The sequence below is a fragment of the Stenella coeruleoalba genome, assembly GCF_951394435.1.
Source record: "Stenella coeruleoalba genome assembly, chromosome: 20".
In the NCBI taxonomy this organism is placed as follows: domain Eukaryota; kingdom Metazoa; phylum Chordata; class Mammalia; order Artiodactyla; family Delphinidae; genus Stenella; species Stenella coeruleoalba.
In genome coordinates this window covers 1,139,572-1,157,542 of record NC_137166.1, presented here as the reverse complement: position 1 = coordinate 1,157,542, position 17,971 = coordinate 1,139,572, and the positions used below count along the sequence as shown (strand labels likewise).

At 61.0% G+C, this 17,971-nt stretch overlaps 1 protein-coding gene across 1 annotated transcript; it reads right to left on the bottom strand.

Annotated features, from left to right (window-relative positions):
- Nucleotides 1-11,244: 11,244 nt before the first annotated feature.
- SNAI3 (snail family transcriptional repressor 3) lies at nucleotides 11,245-17,095 on the bottom strand (the record flags this gene model as incomplete). The annotated part of the gene is made up of 3 exons (XM_079908203.1): nucleotides 11,245-11,755; nucleotides 13,569-14,168; nucleotides 17,020-17,095. The coding sequence occupies 3 exons, from the start codon at nucleotides 17,093-17,095 to the stop codon at nucleotides 11,577-11,579; spliced, it is 855 nt and encodes a 284-aa protein (XP_079764329.1). The 3' UTR covers nucleotides 11,245-11,576.
- Nucleotides 17,096-17,971: the final 876 nt, after the last annotated feature.

Sequence of the window (17,971 nt, the reverse complement as noted above, 5' to 3'; positions counted from 1 at the left end):
CGGTTTGGCCCCTGGCCATGGCTCACTGACCCTGCTCTCAAGCAAAACGGTCCCAAGTCACATTCTGTGCTCCGCTTTGCATTGCCTTGTAAGTATCCAGGAACTGCCCACGCTCACCAGCCATCCCCATCTAGAGAAAACATCTCGGTGGAGTGGCCCAGGGCTGAGGGCTGTCGGCTGGACCATGTCCCGGTCATCACTGCAGGGGACGCCCGCCCTACCCTTTTCTTCTTGATAACTTTTTTCCCCCCACAGCCATTGTTTCTGGGTAAAAGTTTTCCTGTTTATTAAGGAACGTTTGATGCACATAAAAGAATACAGGTCACGTGGTCATTTAAAGCGTCAAAAAATGAAGCCCTAGCCTCTACCACTTACTTGGAGAACTCCCACCAGTTTCCCCAAGTACCTGGTGCATCTCCCATCCTGGTCCACTCGCAGATGCAAGGAGGTGGGTGGCCCTCCTTTCTGTGAGGTCTTGTCCCTGCACAGCACTTCCTGTGTCTGAGCCTGGCTCTTCTCGTAGTTATGTCTCTAAGGACCCCTGACTCTTCCTTATAGGATGAATTGAGTGTCAAGATGACCCAGCTGCAGAGGACCTGCTGACATCCTGGGAAGGTGAGGATGACAGAGTAGTGGGGTTGGTAGCAGAAATGGAGAAACAGAGCTCAGTTCACGCTCCGCGCGGAGACTCGTGGGAGGTCACCCCGGCCTTCATACTTTCAGGCTTTCAAAATCACCTTCCATTGTCTCTGTCTTGAGGGAAGAGTGTAACTTTCTAGTAATCACAGAAGGGAAGTTCTGAAGCCTTCGGAGTCCTTTTAAACTTAGCTAAGTTGTGCGTGCTTCTCTGATCGTTCACGAACTTTCGTTGGGGTCCTCCTCCAGCAGGGGCTGTATCGGGTGAGGGGGGAGGTTGGCAACCTCCTTGTGGAGGTGAGACAGCTTCTAAAAATTGAACAAAGGGGACTTCCCTGGTGATCCAGCGGTTAAGACTCCGCACTCCCAACGCAGGGGGCCCAGGTTCAATCCCTAGTCAGGGAGCTAGATCCCACGTGCCCCAACTAAAGATCCCGCGTGCCGCAGCTAAGGCTTGGCGCAGTCAAATAAATATTTTTTTAAAAAAAGACTGAACAAAAGCACAGCAGAGAGAGTGGCACGGGAGGCCACAGGTGACAGCGGTGGGTCGCCGGGAGATGCAAGTATATGCTGTGGTCCCACGGGCGTGGCGACAGCCTGGAGAACGATGTGATTGTAACTGTGTCTTGAGAGCAAAGCCAGTCGGTGACATGGATGCATTGGAGCGAGGGCTGTCTGTGGCCAGCGAGACCTCTAAAAGGTCACCGCGGTGGTCTGTGCCACTGTCCTCTTCTGTGACGTAGGCTAAGAGATAAAGTGTCACAGACAGTGCCAGTCTGGAATGGAAGGTCTGGACCAGCAGGGGAGTGGCAGCGAACAGAGCCTGAGGCCTGGAGGAGTGAGATGGGAAGAAAGCACAGGGCGTGTCGAGGGCCCAGGGCTGGAGACAGAGGGAGGGCAATCGTGGCAAATTCCACCCGTGGAAATTCCAGAAAGCGCCATCGCATCTGTAGTGACAGAAAGCAGACCAGTGGCTCCCGAGGGGGTGGGGTGGGCGGATGAGGAAGGGGCAGGAGCAAGCTTCCTGGGGGTGGGTATGTCCCTTCCGTCGGTGGGGGCGATGGTGTCACAGGTGCGCATCACACGTGGACGCCAGCGTACGTGCGAGTGAGCGTATGCCAGCCACCTCTCAGTGAAGCAAGTTTGATTGTGCAGGATTTTCTGTGAGGCCCAGGTGGATGACTTTGAACTGAAGGGCTCAGAGGGGGTGGGAGAGGGCTCTCGCTGTCGTCTGAGGATAACACGCTCATGGTGTCAGAGGCGCTGTGTTTGCCCAGCTGCTCATCTAAAAGTACTTGCCTTCAGTCGTGGAACCGAGAGGGCAGCGCGGGAAGAAGTTCCACAAGTGGGGAATGAAGCTGCATCTGGAGGAGGGCGGGGTGTGGGTGGTGAGCCCCCTCCCCTCCTCCTGCTTGCGTCTCTTTTTTCTTTTAACGTATGGATTTTAAATGAATTAATTAATTTATTTGGCTGCGTCCGGTCTTAGTGGCAACACGCGGAATCTTTGTTGCGGCACGCGGGATCTTTCATTGCAGTACGTGGGCCCATCTTTGCAACATGCAGGCTTCTCTCTAGTTTTGGTGTGCAGGCTCCAGAGCACGCAGCCTCAGTAGTTGTGGCGTGCGGACTCTCTAGGCTTTCTAGTTGTGGCGCGTGAGCTCTAGAGCGCGCCGGTTTAGTTACTCCACGGCATGTGGGATCTTAGTTCCCTGACCAGGGATCGAACCCACGTCCCCTGCGTTGGAAGGCAGATTCTTAACCACTGGACCGCCAGCTAAGTTCCTCGCGTCTGACGTTTGCGTCTCGGGCCTCGAGTATAGGCCCAGCGCACGTATGCACATGTTCAAGAAGCATGAGTTTCAGGAGCGTCGCCTGAGTGCAGGGCCTCCTGCGGGGCCTGATGCCATCGTGAAGAGACACAGAGGCCCTGTTTCCACCAGCACCATGGCCTGAGCCCTAACCTCGTCCGTCTGCATGGCCCCTGCTCCCCCCCTATTGAAATGAGTGACGTTTTCCCAGGAGCAGCTCACTCTACCCTGGATCCCACTCCCAGCTGCTGTGTCTGACCCGAGTTTGGATCTCTGCTCTGCCATTGGCCAGTGGGCCTCTCACAGTCCCAGCCTCTGTGCGCTCCCATTCCCTACAGAGTCCTTCCTCTTGGGGCCTGTTGGGAGATGACACAGCTGGCAGGGAGCCAGCATCACCCTGCAGGCCCCGTGTTTGGACGTGGGATCTTTACAGAGCGGATTAGACTAAAGTGAAGCCAGAGATAAGAAAAGAGATGAGGAAATAGGACCCAGGGCTTCCCCGGTGGTGCAGTGGTTGAGAGTCCGCCTGCCAATGCAGGGGACGCGGGTTCGTGTCCCGGTCCGGGAGGATCCCACATGCCGCGGAGCGGCTGGGCCCGTGAGCCATGGCCGCTGAGCCTGCGCGCCCGGAGCCTGTGCTCCACAGCGGGAGAGGCCACAACAGTGAGAGGCCCACGTACCAAAAAAAAAAAAAAGAAAGAAAAGAAAATAGGACCCAGACACATAGGCGGACGACCACATGAGGACCTGGGGAGAAGCCGGCCTCGGGAGGAGCCACCCTGCCGACCCCTGGGTCTGGGACGTCCGGTCTCCAGGACGCTGAGACAGGAAAGGTGTGTGGGGCCGCGGGCCTGTGTACTCTGTCGTGGGTTGTAACACACCAGTTCCCCAGCTCTTGGGGACAAAGACACAGAGCAGGCTGCTCCGCGTGTGTCACTGTAGCCGTTAGCAGGGACCCTCTGTGGGCTCTTCAGCGGCCCCGGGGTCATCCCCGCTCTTGCAGGTGTTTGGCGAACCTTGAGAGGTGCCTTCCGGCCGCGTCTGCCAGCGTCTTGTTGCCGAGCTTCCCGTGAGACGTTTACGGTTCCAACAGAAACGCTTAAGGTCTCACTGAGACCCAGGGCGCTGGGCTCCCGGAGGCAGAGTGCGGAGGGCTGTTCACCAGGGGCTGCGGGCTGCCTACCTGCCTTTAGCCCCCAAGCCCGGCTCGCAGCAGCCCACGTCAGCCCTCCTGTGGACCAGGCGCTCCAACCTCCCTTTCCTCTTTCTCCTCAGCTTCTCTCTCCTGTTTCCCAAAGCCCGGTCAGCTCTGAGATGGTGAGTGTCTCCTGCCGTTCTCCTTGCTTCCAGCCCATCTTCCCCCCCACACCAGGCGTGGGAGGGGACCCGCTTCCCATGTGGATTCCAGAGCTCCCCTTCCTGCGCGTCCGGCTGCCCTCTGACCGTCTCACCCCACGCCCTGGCCCTGCGTCAAAAACGTATCTGCTCTCCTGATCTGGCGCCTTATTTGTGGTTTCCAAGTGAAAGGAAAGCTCAGGATTGCTTACTGAGCAGCAACGTGGTTTAGGAGGCGAGACTACAGACTCCGGAGCCAGAAATCCCAGCCCTGCCGTGGACCCGCCGTGACACTCTGGACAAGCTGCTTGGGCCCTCAGTGCCACGTCCTCCCTCACGGGGATGAAGCCGTGAGAGGGGTCGTGTCGGCGCCATGCCATGTCCGTCCGCAGTGCCTGTTGATTACTGTCGGTCCCCAAAGAAGCTCTCAGTGAGTACAGTCGCCCTTCAGAAGAAACTGTTCATTAAATCAGGAGTAAATAACGCAGCCTCTGCAGCTTCCAGTTTTCTGAAACGAGGGCTCCAGACCCGGCGTCGTCCACTGTATGCACGAGGCTGGGAAGCCTCGCCAGCTGGGTGGACAGCTGGCATCCCGCCCACACTCCTTGGCCTCCCTGTTCGAGCCAACCGCCGTGGAAAGTATTTCTCTCATCAGGGGACATGTGCACCCGGCTTACCTGCTTCCAGACACCCGCACATGTGGTCCTGCAGCCCGGCTGCCCCTGTACCTAGATCTGGGGCTTGATCCATGCAGCCTGGATAAGCCCAGGAGGCTGCTTGCCGGGCCTCCTGGGGCTGACGACGGTTATCACGTCTGTGCTAAGCACAGCAGACCCCTTATCCAAGGGCGGGAAAAAGCCGCGATTGTGAGACAAGCCCCAGAGCTGGATCGAAGGGGCAGGAAAGTCTGGTTTAGGCCAAGGCTCACCCTGGTCCCTCTTTATTCCCCCATTCCCTCGGTGTTTGTCCAGGGCCTGTCCCGGATCAGATAGAGGTTAGGCACGTGGGATGCAGAGGCTGCCGCCACGTGGGGGGTTCGTGGGAGAAAGTGGCCTCGTGTGCGATGCGAAGGGCGACAGGCTTGAACTTGAGACTGCGGGGCAGGCAGCCTGTCTGAGGCTGGAACGGCGTGAGCTGAGGAGGTCGTGGAGCCGCCCCTGGGGCACAGGATGCAGGCTGAATGGGAGGTGGCAGCGGGGGCCGGGAGGATCCTTCCACTGTCGGCCTGGGAGGTGGCCGTGAAGGTCGAGGTGAAGATGCTGGTCTGAGAAGGCCTGAGAGGTGCAGCTGGCTGACTGTGGGGTGGGAGGGTGAGTACAGGGCCCGTCTCTCGTGATGCACGTGTGAGGAAACCACGTGGCCTCGGAGAGTCATTTCCGGAGTCAGTGGATAAAGCAAGAAACACGTCAGGGCAGAGCTGCCCCGTGACCGGTGGATGGCTCCCCGGAGCGGCGGACCCACCTCCCAGCTCCTCCCCGGGCGGCCCCCCTGCCACTCCAGCCCTGAGGGCTCACGTTCACACTCGAGGGTCCCGGGTAGGGTCGGGGCTTCCCACGCCCGCCCAGACGATTAAAGCCCCAGAGAGCTAGTTTGTGTGGAGGCTTCCATCTGTTTTTACCCACTTCGGAAGTTCAATTTGCGGAATTCGTTCACTAAGTTCATTGAAAATGATCAGTGATAAACCCATCACGTGTTAACGTTTTGTGAACAATAGACATTTTCTGAGGCAGAGTTGTAGTGTGGACAGTGGTGGTGGTTCGCATCTTTGCGAGTGTCCACGTGCGGCCCCGTGGACGTCTGTGGCCAGGCTGTCCCCTCAGCGTCCTCCTTCTGACGCTTTGGCTGACGTGTGGGAAGGAAACCTAGCCGTGTGGCGGGGACGCGCTGGAACCACTTTCGGACGATGTGGCTCTTGTTTGAAAGCACCTGAACTCTGCCCGTTGTGCTGTGATCCCGGCGCCGGCAGTGAGCTTCCCGCAGTCTGCTCCACTGGCTTCCCTGGTCTGTCTGGTGCTTTGTGTCTTTGGTCCAGGCGGGGCTTTGTGACATCCGCATCGTCATTTGGAAAATATTGCTTCACTGACTACACAGAGCTTCCAAATGCTGACGTTTCTTTTTTGTATATATATAAATTTATTTATTTATTTTTTGTGTTGGGTCTTCGTTGCTGCGCGCGGGCTTTCTCTGGTTGCGGCGAGTGGGGGCTACTCTTCGTTGTGGTGCGTGGGCTTCTCATTGCAGTGGCTTCTCTTGTTGCGGAGCATGGGTTCTAGGCACTTGGGCTTCAGTAGTTGTGGCACCCGGGCTCAGTAGTTGTGGCTCACCGGCTCTAGAGCACAGGCTCAGTAGTTGTGGCGCACGGGCTTAGTTGCTCCGCGGCATGTGGGATCTTCCCGGACCACGGATCGAACCCGTGTGCCCTGCACCGGCAGGCGGATTCTTAACCACTGCGCCACCAGGGAAGTCCCTGACATGTTTCATTTTACAGTATGAAAAACTCACTTCCTCATCAGAAAAGTCTTTAAGATTGGGAAGTTGCCAAGCTTTTACGGAAGACAGACGTTTCCAAAATTGCCGTTTTCTCCTGAAAGCGCAAGTGCTATCATTGGCAGTAAATACTGTCCGTCCTCCCTGAAGTGGCAGGCTCACTGGTCCTTTTCTGAGAAGCCGTCTGCGAGGACCCTGCACACCTCACACGGCAGGTCCCCCTCCAGTGGCAGTGGAGGGCCGCGCACACTCCCCACATCTCCACTCAGAACGTCGCAGGGACCAGGACTCAGGTTGGAGGACGTCCTGAAGCTGCACTGCTCTGCGTGAGTGTGTGGTGGTGAACTTTGGTGCGTCGGTCTGTGCGGAGCCGCCAGTGGTGCAGCCCCCTGCTTTTGCACCGTCGATGTTGTGAGGAATGTAACGAGTCTCCCTGCGCGTGGCCCCCCGGACAGGGGTCTGCAGGCCACCTGTGAGAACTACTCTGCTGGAGGAGGAGGGAGACGACCCCTGGGGTGAGCGGAGCCAGTGAGACGGCGGGCCATGCTTCCCCGATGCCCAGCAGGGTCACCTCGACTGTCCTCAGCCTCTTTCTGGCCAGTTCAGAGCAGCTGCATGTCAGAGGTCACGCTGCAGCATTCCCAGAGAGCCCCTGTGACTCCATGATCTGCCTTCCCTATAGAAGTACAGGTGTCACTGTGTCCTGGGCCCCAGGCCTGTTCCCGGGAGAAGGAAAGGGGGCAGGTGTTGGAGCTGGGAGCAAGACTGAGGTGATTCTGCCTCTGCCTGAGGACCAGTTACAGGTGACCCTTATAGGGGGCAAAAGCAGCCCTGAGGGGCAGAGGTGTGGGGAGGGGGAGGCCTGGGCACAGCTGGCTGTGAAACCCTGGGTGGTGGGGAGCACTGACTGGCGCCTGGGAGGACGGTCTCTATTCCACGTGACACCCAAGGATGGCCCGTGCTCACCCAGCAGGATGGACCCTGGTGGGAGCCCCGCCCTCACACCTTCTGCCCTCCTGTCCGTCAGCTCTCCCCAGCGCCCTGCTGGCACCTGAGGACACCCTGGGCAGCTGCCAGACCATCTCTTGGGCAGCTCGGCTTGGGCTGGGGGGTGCAGCTGGGAGGAGAGGTTTCCTGGAGCCAGAACTTGGTGGTCGAGAAATGGACGCAGAGTCTAGGAGGGGTTAAAGGCCGAGGGTCTCCCTAGAGGTAGCGATCGTATTTTATGTTTGGTGTGCCACGTGTCTCCTTTTGCTGCTGTGTCTCCCGGGCCCCTCCTGAATTCTGGAACAGAGGGCAGCCCACTTCCCTGTGCTCAGAAGCAGGAACCAAGGCTTCACAGTGGAATGAAGCCACTGTAAAGGCTGGAGCCGGAACGCCTCACTGCTGGATCTGGTGGAGGCTCTGTGTTCGCAGCAGACTCCCACAGACCCCGGCTGGGGGAGCGGCGCCGCCTCGCCCCACATCAGCTCCAGCCTCTCCCCGCACCTCTGAGTCCTGGCAGCCGGGGCGCTCTCCCTGGAATCCTCCGCCATCCACAAGGTGATGGCGGCTGGAAACTTGTTCCACTGCACTTTGCCAGGGAGCTATACTTAGCCGCCAAGTGGAGGCCAGGAGTGGGCTCGCTGAGTATAGATAGTAACGAGCCGCCTATTTTAGAACTCCCAGAGAACCCCCAGCACGGTATTTATAGAAGCCTCTGGGCTTCTGGAAGGGAAGCCATAACCTTAGCGTGCCTGGGCCTTCAGGAGAGAGGTCTCTCCACGGGGAGCGGGGCAGGGAGCTGGGCCCCCGAGAGGCTGGGTGTCCCTCTCACACCTGTTCCGGGACCCGAGCCACGGGGCCAGGCGCTCGCATCCCAGTCAGAAGGCAGCGCGCGCGGGTTTTCTGTCCGCTGCCCGTCACGTGCCTCCTGGGAGCGACTTTCATGTGGTGCTGACGCCGCCCCGCCCTCGGCTCGTTCCGATTCTCGTCCAGAATCCTGGCGCTTTCTCAGGCTCCTGCTTTTGCCCAGACTGAGCTGGGCCGCCTCTGAAACACCCGCCTCCAGCTCCCCTGGTCCTGGGGCTCCTTCCCTGGAGAGAGGCACCAACAGCGTGCCTGAAGCTGTGCGGCCAGAAGGCCTTCTTTACGGAGAAAAGGGGAAATGTAACGCGTAAAACTGGGGTAGAGAAAGCCTGTAGCTGGGGGGACCCAGGTAGCAGTCCTGCCCTCACCCGGGCCGGTGTGAGGGATGCTTGTACCCTCCTGATTCCCATCTGTGGGTGTTGGCAGAGGGCTCCAAAAACCCAGATCTTAAGTGAGCCTCCCGGGTCAATGCTGCCGACCAGGCAAAGTCACGAGGAATGAGGAGCGGAGGGTGGGAAGCTGTGAGGCCTGAGTGGCTGGTGGGGACATGGCCCCACGGCGGGGACGAGGCATGCTGACTGCAGCCGCCCTCCTCGGAGGGGAACATCTCCCCCACTCGCTCCACGTCGACTCCCTGGCAGGTGCCCGGGCCTCTCTTCATCCCGCCTGCCAACCCACCCTCTGCCACCCCTGCCCTCCGCCAGCCCAGATATAAATATAAGAGCATTTTCCATGGGCCGGCACAGAAGGGCAAACATGGACTTTATTTAGGCCTGTGAAATTCCCTTCCTCCATCCCCAACAGGTGCCTCGCTTCATTTAGATATTGGTGCTCAGAAATAGAACACAATTTACAATATAGCTTCCTTCAGGCATCTGGATGCCGTTAAAATAAAAAGCCCTCCAGTGCGATGGGCACAAACACGAGCGCGGTTGGAGCTTAGCCTTTGCCAGGGATGAGAGGCTCCCCAGCCCCGGGCTGCCCACCCTGCTTAGCAGAGGTCCCGGCATTCGGGAGACAGTGGAGGGATGTCCCTGGAGGGCAGAGGCCTGTTCCCACCCGCTGTGGGCCCCTGACCAGGGTAGCGGAGAGGAGGGCGGTCCGGGTGGGTCACAGTGCGTTTGGAGGACGCGTTTCTAGTAAGTCGGTCATGGGCTCACTGCCCCCTTGATCCTTTGTGGCCTGGGGGGAACGGCATTCCACTCTCCTCTCCATAAGTCCAAGCACGGGGACCCGCCAGGTTTCTCTAGGCAAACCGTGTGCTCTCATCAGCTGTTACAGGGTGAGCGGTGCCCCCATTCACATACTGAAGTCCTAACGTCCGAGTACCTCGGAATGCGGCCTCATCTGGAAACAGGGTCTTTGCGGACGCTGTCAAGATGAGATCATCAGGGTGGGTCCTCACCCAGTACGACTGGTGCCCTTATAAAAAGGGGAAATTTGGACACGGACACAGACACGCACACGTGAAGATGGAAGCAGAGAAGGGCGTGACGCTTCCGCGAGCCACAGAACATCAGAGGCGCCAGCAGATGCGGCAGCTGGGAGAGGCCTGGGGCAGATTCTCCCTCGGCCCCGGCAGGGACCAGCCCGGCCGGCACCTCGGTCTCAGACTTCTGGCCTCCGGGGCTGTGGAGGAGTCTGTCTCTGTGGTCTGAGGCCCCCGCTCTGTGGGTTTGTTACGGCCGCCCCAGCAAGCTGACACGTTAGCTAAGCCTCCCGGTCCCGCCGTGTGTCCCTCGGGGGAGGCTGATCCCTGTGGGGGGTGGCAGTGGGACTGGGAGTGCAAGCGTGGCTTCCTTGGAGAGGTTCTCTGTTCTGTGGGCAGGTAGATCAGTCTGCTCTAGGCTAGAGCAGCGGCTCTCCTGGGTGGTCAGTTTCATCAGGGTCGCCCTCGATCCAGGGAAGCCCAGTGTCAAGGTCAGTTTTCCTCTGGGATGTCCCCAGGCCCCCTCTGATTGCCGTTATCAAACCAGCCACCCAGGGACCTTCAGCCCCCGACTTCGGCATTAGGAGGGATCTGCGGGTGGGGACCCAGGGTTGGGGCTGCAGAGCTGGCAGCTGTGTGGGCCTGGTGGGCGCTCCCAGCATCCTGTCACACGGGGAGGAGGCCAGCAGGTCTGGTGGCTCAGGGCCGAGACGGGGCCTGTGCTGCTTGCCGGGCGGCACCATCCCGGGGGCAGGACCAAGGTGCCGAGCCCTGTCCCTTGGCTGGGGCCAGCCCTGCTGCAGGGAGGAGCAGGTGTCCCCTCCTGCACCGAGGATCCGGCCCTTCCCCGTTAGACTCAGGCCTCCTTCCTCCTTCCTAGACGCCACCCTCCGGGGTCTGGTGCAGACGACTCAGACACTGCCGAGGGGCAGGGCCAGCCCAGCGTGTGAGCGCCCGGGGCCTGGGGGTGAGGGGAGGCCACCTGTGAGAAGGAAGTGGGCTCTCAGCGTCTGAGTCGGTTTGGGGAGGTATGTGTCTTGGGTGGGGTCAGAGGTCGGCTGCTTGCTGGGCTGGGGGTGCTGCAGCCTCAGGAGAGGGCGTGCAGGAAGGAGGCCGGGGCGCTGGGTGAGGGGCCTAGTGCCTCGGGGAGGTGGCTGCAGTGACGACGCGTCCGTGGTGTTCAGTAGAGATGCTGCAGGTGCAGGGGGGACTCCCCTCTAAATTAGACTTCGGGGGGGCATGAACGCCTGCCACAGACATGCGGCCTCGGTCCCCCTCTCGCACCCTCACCCCGCCGCTGGTCCTCGCTGTACTGTCCCCACGTCCGCTCCCTTCCTTCCAAGGGAAGGCGCCCTGCTCACCTGCTGCTCCCACCCGGTAAGGACCGCACAGCTCGAGGCCCTTCCCCCTCAGCTCCCCCCGCCCCGGTCTGGCCACAGGGTCCCGTTATCCAGGAGCCCGGCTGCCTCAGCAGAGGTTGTCCGAGCTCGGCCTCCTCTGCGGACCCAGGGGACTGGGTGAGCCTCATAGCCTCAGAGGATGTTGCAGCAGGAGTGCGGGCTCTTTATCGCCCCAGATCCACCCGCCGCGGGGCCTCCCTCGCTGCCCCATCCTCAGGACGGCCTAGTGAGGAGGGGAGGGTGTGTGCGTGTCGCGTGTGTGCGCCTGTGCACGTGTGACATGAGACAGCTTGGCCCAGATGCCATCAAAGGCAGGTGGAGGGGAGCCTCCAGGTAGCTCTGCCCACACAGGTGGCCCACACGGATGTGCTCGGCCCAAGTCAAACTGCCGGTCCGGAGTGGAGGGCATCCAGGGCAGCCCCGCCGTCAGCCTCACGTGGGGATCTTCCGTGCTGACGACTGGCTCCCGAGCGGCTGTCACTGGGAGGAACAGAACCGGAACCAGAGCTCGCTGGAAACGGCGTGGACGAGGCTGTCAACCGGACGAGAGTCGTGCCCGGAGAGAAGTCCCTCACGTGGGCAGGGAAGGGCAGCGCCCTCCCAGGACGCCCAGCTCCGCGGCCCCTCTGCCTCTCAGGGGGCGCAGCAGCCGGACTCCTCGTGCCGCGCCAGGAGCGCCACGCGGGAGAAGGTCTTGGCGCAGCGCTTGCACTGGTATTTCTTGGTGTCCGAGTGCGTCTGCAGGTGGGCCCGCAGGTTGGAGCGGTCAGCGAAGGCCCTGCTGCAGTGAGGGCAGGTGTAGGGCTTCTCACCTGGGGGAGGGGAGGGCGACAGGTGAGCGACCGGCTGCAGCGGCCAGGACAGCCCTGCGGAGGGTGGCCGCTGGCTTGCAAGCGCATAGGCCGTCCCCCATCCCAAGGCTCCTGAGCCCTCACAGTGAGGCCGATGCCTTCCTCTGTGTCGCCCGCTCCCTCGGGGTCAGTGACGGGGGCCTTAGCACCTGCCCTCCGCTGAGGGGGTCGTGTGCTTGATAACCTGGGCGAGACCGCAGCAGCTAAAACACAGATCTTGGCTAAATGGCTCTTGGCTTCTGCTGGAGCTCCCCTGGGGCGCTCTGTCACCAGCCCTGGACGGAGCGGCGCTGCAGGCCTCCTGGCAGCTGTACCCGCCCCCCGAAAGCCATGGTGGGAACCTTGAAGGCGGCTATACAAGGGCAGGAGCTCAGGACCAGTGAGGATTCCCGTGTCCTCCAGGCCACCTCCAATCAGGGCGACCAGGGATTTGGACAAAGCCCTTCTGTTGGGGCTTTGCCCTCCAGGCTGACCCCCCAAGTGTAAAAGAAAGCGTCAGTGAGAGTCATCTGTTCAGCTCTGCCTGTGTGGGGAGTCCTGCAGCCCTAGGGGCCCTGGGAGGCAGCAGCCTGTAGTCCCGCGGGGCCCAGAGCATCGCGTCCTGGCCGCCTGACTGTGCGCTGTGATGGGGCGCTCAGGGGACATCCTCAGCGAGCGGTCGGGGAAAACCAGGTGGATTTCCAGCCTGGAAAAAGGCTCCTGCAAAACCCTTCTATCGTGTGAGTCACAGAGCCGTGACTGAGGGTGAGGGAGGGTCCAGTTCCAGAGAGTGTTTGTTGTAAGTGCCCGGCCTGTTCCTGTCTCCCTTTCACCGCGTGCTTGACAAAGTCCTAGACTTAAGAGGAAGGCCTGGGGTGGGGTCCAGCTCAGCCCCTGGCTGCCCTTGGACAGAGCCGGCCCTTGCACTCTTTCTGGGCCGTAGTTTGTAATCTACAGAATGAAAGACCGCGAGCTCCCTGCCCCGTATCCCCCCTCCGGTCCCTGTCTCCTGTCCGCAGCTGCTCCTCTCTCCTGTATCGCCTGTGCTCTGTGACCACCCTCTCACCCAGGGACGGGATTGCTCCTGGGTAAACCGCAGCCCGTCAGACAGGCTGTGTGAGCCCTGGGGTCCTCACCCCCAAGCCAGGCCTTTCTGGCTACCCTCCTCCCCCGCTGCTCCAGAAGTGAGGAAGGCCACGGACTGTTTGAGAAGTCAGGCCCCGCGGAAGCCCTGTGCATCCCACGCTTTGCCAGGTGTTACGAGTTGAATCGTGTCCCCCCAGAAAGATACATCCGTGTCCTAAACCTGGGTGCCTGTGAGTGTGACCTGATTTGGAGAGAGTCCTTGCAGATGTGATCAAGTTCAGTTTAAGTTGTACCGGAGCACGCGGGCCCTGAACCCAGTGTGACTGGTGTCCTCATAACGAGAGGGAAATCTGGACACAGACACGGGAGAGGCCGTGTGAGGACAGAGGCAGAGACTGGCATGACATGGCCACAGGGAACACCTGGGGCCCCAGGAGCTGGCAGAGGTGGGAAGGATCCCCCTCTCCAGATCTGGAGGGAGCCCGGCCCCGCGGCACCTTGATTCCAGACTTCCGGCTCTAGACTGTGAGCATTTCTGATGTTTTGAGCCCCCCGGGGTGTGGCTCTTTGTGCCACAGCCTCGGGACACCAGGACAAAGACGCCGTGTGTGCCCATCCACCCTCTCGTTTATGAACCCAACCCCTCCCCTCCTTTGAGGCCCGGACCCCCCGCCCCCCAGCCAGATCCCTCACGGGCCCCGGCGCCTACCTGTGTGGGTCCGGATGTGGCCCTGCAGCAACCAGGGCCTGGAGAAGGCCTTGCCGCACACGGCGCAGAGGCAGGGCAGCGTGTGTGTGCGGATATGCATCTTGAGGGCGCCCAGGCTGCCGTACTCCTTGTCGCAGAACTTGCAGGTGAAGCAGCGTTGAGCCTGCAGGTGGCACTGCAGCTGCTGGTGCCTGGCCAGTGCGGCCGGCGTGCGGAAGCCCACTGGGGTGCAGGGGGCCCGCTCGGCCCCCGGCAGGTGGCCCGGAGCCTGGGCCCCATCTGCGCCCAGGACCGGGGGCCAGCGCGTGGGCAGAGCCAGCAGCGGGGGCAGGCCGAGGTGCTTCAGGCTGTCTCTGAGAGGTGCGCCGAGGGCCCGGCCGGCCCGAGGGTCCGCCAGGCTGACTTCCAGGGGGTCTGGCCCCGAGGCCCCCCGAGCTTCCTCGTTACACAGGAAGGTGGGGAGGGGCAGGGAGACGTGGGCGACGACGGAGGTGAAGTCCCAGGGCCGGGGAGGGTCGCCAGGCGTGGACGGGGCCGCCTTGTCTGGGAGGACGAGGGGTACCACCAGCCCCCCGCAGGCAGAACAGGCGCCATTGGTTTCTAGAAGCGGGAAGGGGAGACAATGCACGGTGAAGCCTGAGTCCCAGCGCTGCGAGTTCGCCAACCCGCGTTCCTGGCCGAATCCCACCACTAGGCCATCCATAGCCCCGCGGGAAGGAAGAGAAGGTCTGACGAGCCAGGCATGGGCTGCGGAAGTGGCGGCTGCAGCCTGAGAGCACAGCGTCCAAGCAGGAACCTCAGTTCCTCCTTACAAACAAGGGAAGAGAAGCATCTCACAGGGTCCCAGACGAGCCCTCAGGGGCCAAGGAAGGGTCCCCAGCCGCCCTCTCTGAGCCCCACCCGCCGCAGGGCCAGCTCGGAGCTGCACCCTGGGACCCCACGCAGCTTTAACTCACAGCTCATCAGCCTCCGGCCACCTCCCGACCGCCCCTCGCCCGCCGTGGCGTGCGTGCGCACAGCCTCCTGCAGACGCTCCCAGCTCAGGAGGGACTGTTTGTGGTGGTGTCCACTGCCTCCTGGCCCGGCCCGCCGTCAGGCTGTTGCTCCCATACGTGTGGGCCACCACGCCTCACGCCTGACCCAGACGGCAGAAGCCCCCAAAGTAAACATGTTAGCAAGAGTGAAGTTCTGCATTTCCCTAGAGACCCGATCTCCAGCCCTCAACCCATCTCTTATTGCATATGTGTTGAGATAAATCTCTGGCCCCATTTCTATGTCCACACCAAGGCTTTGGGTTGAGAAGGACAACCCACAGAATGGGGGAAATGTTTGCAAATTAGGGATCTGATAAGGAATTGGTGTCAGAATATATAAAGAACCCTTGCGACTCAACAATAAAAAGACAAACGGTCCACTTTTCAAATGGCCAAGACTCTGAACAGACGTTTCTCCAGAGAAGATGTACACACAGCCCTTAAGCACAGGAAAAGGTGCACCACGTCATGAGCCACGAGGGAGGCGCAGATTAAAGCCGTAATGGGTACCACATCATACCCACTAGCATGGCTAGAATTAAACACAGGCCAATTACAAGTGTTGATGAGGATGCAGGGGAGTGGGGAAGCCCCCACACTCCACTTTCTCCTGACCTCACCGTTTTCCACTCCAGTCTTCCCAATTATAAAATCAGCTTGCCAGGTTTCTGTCCTCCCAGAAATGGAGGCTGGACCAGCTAAGAGATGAAGTCCAAGGAATTTCTGGAGACAGCACTGGGGTGCCCGGAGAGTCTAGGACCCCCCACTCCACACAGAAGCTCCAGTAGGGGCCCTTGTATGGGAAAAAAGTCACCTTAAGGCTTTGAGGCTGAGCCACTACCCTGACCCCAGGCATCACCTCCGAGCCTAACCCTGTCTAGGGGGCCAGTGCCGACTCCAGTGGGAGGGCAGGGGAGAGGCGGCCATATGCCGGGTGCTACTGCTAACAGCTTGAAATGCTTCCGCGTAGCCCCTGGGTTAGCTAGATTTTTTTAATTCATTCTGCAGCTCAGATTCCTGGGAGAAGAGACTTAAGTTCCTTTCTGGCTTCAGGGGTTCCCTGGGGAGGCCTAAAAAGGCACTTATTTAAAAGTGACGAGTGGGGGACCCCAAATCCAGCATCTCTGGCCTATCTTGGGGCAACTGCCTGGCAGAAGGAGGATCGCCGTGGCCATTTGGCCCTCAGGAAGCTGGTGCTACAAGGAGGGGGGAGCAGAGCACTGATGGCCCTGAGGCTGTTCCCTGACAGTCACCGGACCTTGCTCGGCTGCCAGGATTTGCACGCTCAGAGGGGTTCGCTGTGTGACTGGAGTCTAAACAATAGTTTTTAAACGTTCAAAGGCACGACCCGTGTGAATTACATGTTCTATCATACACGTATATCTGAAACAAGTTTCCTTCACCGCGAGCACTGCGCTCTGATGGCTTCTGTTCTTTTTTATTTTATAAAATTGCTGGTGGTGACTCATGAACTGGATTTCAAAATGTGGAGTTGATGATCCCGTTCCTAGAAGGTGCCCCCTGGTGGCAGCCCAGTCCCGGGGACCCACCAGCCTGGACTCCCTCCCCGCTCCCAGTCCTGAGAGGGCTAAAGGGCTCTGGACGGGCACCAACTGTGTGCCCTGGTCTCCGTAGCGTCGCTCCCCTGTCCCCCTCTAAGTCACTGAGCCATCCCCCAGAGGGTGCCCCCCCCAAGAAGCTGTGGAGCTGGGGGCGCCTCTGACCCCTCGAGAGAGGCCTTTGCCGCGGGACCTCTGCGTGTCCCTGACCCTGACAGGGAGTGGGAATGAGTGCACAGTCCTGGTTCCTGGGCACCTGTCTCCCCACCTGGGTAACAACTGCAGCCCCTTAGCCCAGCCTGCCCTGGGCAACCTCCTCTGGGGTGAGGGAGGCGGGAGGGAAGGAAACCCCAGGAGGGGTGAGGAGGCATTGAAGGGGGCACAGCGGAACGCTGTGCGAGCTGGGCCCTGGCACCACAGGGCCCCTGGGTCACTCTGGCCTCTCTGCTCACCACCCAACCCAGGATGTTCTGGGGCGCTCTTGGAGAACAGCCTGGGCTCACTTCGTCTCTCTCTGCAATATCCGTGGGGCTCTCTCAAACGTCCTGCAGGAGGAAGATGGCCCTGGGGTCCCCTTTGCTGGGATGGGCATGCCGGGCCATAGCGGGAGAGCCCCAGAGTGACTGGGGGCCTGGAAACTTCTCTAAGTGGAGAGAAAATCCCCACCCAATCTGCCCGACGCGAGGCTGGGGTCCCTGAAGCGGATAAGACGCCCGCGGGCCACCTGTCTACCTCCAGCCTCGTGGTCTCGGGCCCCTCCTCCCACCTGGGACAGGTGTTCCCGTTCCCGGGGTTCTCGCCCCTCCTGCCCCGCGGGAGTCGAGCCCTGGGCAGGGCAGGGGAGCCCGCAGCCCCTACCTCTCTGCCTCTCCAGCTGCCCGTAGTTAGGGACCCTGTGGCCGGAGTGCGTCTTCACCAGGAAGGAGCGCGGCATGGTGCCCTCGCGCGGGTCGCACTGTGCCTACGCCGGCGCCCGCGGGCAGCGCGGCCCACAGGTGCCGGGAGGGTCAGGTCATTAACACAGCGCGCCGCCTCGGCCAACCAGCGCGCCCCGCGGCCGGGGCGAGGCGGGGCCTCGGGGCGGGGCATCGGGCCACGCCCAGGACAGGTGCGCGGGCCGTAGGGGAGGGAGCGCGTGGCTGCGTGTCCACCCCACGGGACTTCCCTGGCGCGCACTGCGAGTCACGCCGCCCCCGGGGCCTGGCGCGCCCACTCGACGTGGACTGAAGGGCGGAGGTCAGGGCTGGGCGGAAGCCGAGTTGGGCTCAGTCCACCCTGGGGTGGGAGCGTGCGCCGAGCCCAGCCTTGGAGAACCCTGCTCTAGCCTGTTACACCGGCCCCGCCTCCTGCGCAAACCCGCAGCGGTAGGTTTGATGAGCACTAGCCCTGAACCGTCTGACTGGCCAGAGTGGTGGCCAGGGGGTCGGCCGGCCTGGTGGAGGAGGCCGTGCTTCAGGAGTTGGCCCCAGGCCTCCAGAAAGCTCATTTGTGGGAGAAAGGGCACCGCTTGGCGTTCCGGAATTACCAGGGGTTCAGACAGGCGGTGTGCGAAGTGTAATCACAGAGGGCGGCGCATGTGCCCGCTGCTGCAGCCTGGGCTATGACCCGGGCAGCTTCACCTCCTTCAGTATCCTTTGGAGTCCTCGGTGCCTCCAAGAGCCAGCCACGCCTGGGTGTCAGGTACCTTTTTTTTTTTTTTTTTTTTTTTTTTTACGGTACGCGGGCCTCTCACTGCTGTGGCGTCTCCCGTTGCGGAGCACAGGCTCCGGACGCGCAGGCTCAGCGGCCATGGCTCACGGGCCCAGCCGCT